The sequence below is a fragment of the Bison bison genome, unplaced genomic scaffold, assembly GCF_000754665.1.
Source record: "Bison bison bison isolate TAMUID 2011002044 unplaced genomic scaffold, Bison_UMD1.0 scf7180017859600, whole genome shotgun sequence".
NCBI classification, from domain to species: Eukaryota; Metazoa; Chordata; class Mammalia; order Artiodactyla; family Bovidae; genus Bison; species Bison bison.
In genome coordinates this window covers 19,786-21,068 of record NW_011490172.1, presented here as the reverse complement: position 1 = coordinate 21,068, position 1,283 = coordinate 19,786, and the positions used below count along the sequence as shown (strand labels likewise).

At 65.6% G+C, this 1,283-nt stretch overlaps 1 protein-coding gene across 1 annotated transcript in view; it reads left to right on the top strand.

Moving 5' to 3' along the window:
• Nucleotides 1-1,283, top strand: part of MAPK11 (mitogen-activated protein kinase 11) — a 4,126-nt gene that overhangs the window by 1,005 nt on the left and 1,838 nt on the right. Inside the window, exons 2-5 of the mRNA XM_010831238.1 lie at nt 1-49; nt 129-243; nt 480-551; nt 776-1,008. Of these exons, the coding sequence (XP_010829540.1) occupies nt 1-49; nt 129-243; nt 480-551; nt 776-1,008 (469 nt within the window). The remainder of the gene's footprint in view (nt 50-128; nt 244-479; nt 552-775; nt 1,009-1,283) is intronic.

Below are 1,283 nucleotides of genomic sequence, written 5' to 3'. Positions count from 1 at the left end.
GGACCTGAAGCCCAGCAACGTGGCCGTGAACGAGGACTGCGAGCTGCGGGTGAGCGGCTGGGGCAGGGGCTGGGAGGCGGCTGCGGGGACGTGGAGACCCGCAGGGCTGAAGCTGGGGGTCGCCGTAGATCCTGGACTTCGGGCTAGCGCGCCAGGCAGACGAGGAGATGACTGGCTACGTGGCCACACGATGGTACAGGGCCCCCGAGATCATGCTGAACTGGATGCACTACAACCAGACAGGTGACGGCAGCCCCACCGGGGGCGGCCTGCGGAGGGCTGGGCGGGACCCAGAGGCCAGGCGCTCAGGACCAGACCTTCAGAAAAGCAGGGCACCGCGGGTCCTGGCTGACCCTTGCCCTGCCCAGGGTGCCGTCAGGAAGGGGCCTGGATGTGACTGTGGGGCTGTGGGTCCAGCCCCCGGCTCTCTGGGGCGGAGCTTGGGGTAGGCAGACTGATGGCCATGCCTTCTCCTTCAGTGGACATTTGGTCCGTGGGCTGCATCATGGCTGAGCTGCTCCAGGGAAAGGCTCTCTTCCCCGGAAGTGACTGTATCCTTGGTTCAGGTTGGGGAGGAGGGTTGGGCCTCCTATTTCAGGGTGGGGGTCGAGGGAGGTGGGCTCAGGCCCTTGCCTCCTCTGCCCCACACCATGCCACCTTGGGCTCATTGTCCCCAGTGGCAGGAGAGCAGGGTCTGGGCAGTGACCCAAGGTCTGGGGTCTGGGATCCCAGGAGAGTCCATGCCTGGCTGTTGGACCTTTCCTGAGCCAGGCAGACATCGACCAGCTGAAGCGTATCATGGAGGTGGTAGGCACACCCAGTCCTGAGGTTCTAGCAAAGATATCCTCAGAACATGTGAGTCATTGGTCACCAGTCCCTCTGCTGACCTGGTGGAAGAGGGGCTGTGGGACTAGATGGGGCCCTATGGGGGGAGCATGGGTCACAGTGGAACAGACACGAAGGCGGGCCCGGCCCCCTTCAGGGAGACCTGGGGAGACACTCCTGGCGTGAGGGACAGGGCGGGTGAAGCCTGGGCACCTGCAGTGTCCTGGCTACGGACCGTGGAGTGGCACCACACCTGGGCCTGCCGGCCTGTGGGGCCAGGCGAGGTGCTGGAGCCCCCAGATCCGAGGTGGGAGGTCTTTGTTCCACGCATGCCCTTGGCCAGTCCTGTTGGAGAGGAAGGCTGGGGGCCTCTCCCATCAAGCCCCTGCCTGGCTTAGGGCCGGGGGCGGGGAGGCCCTGAACAGCCCCTCAGACCCTTCCGTGGGCACCTAGGCCCG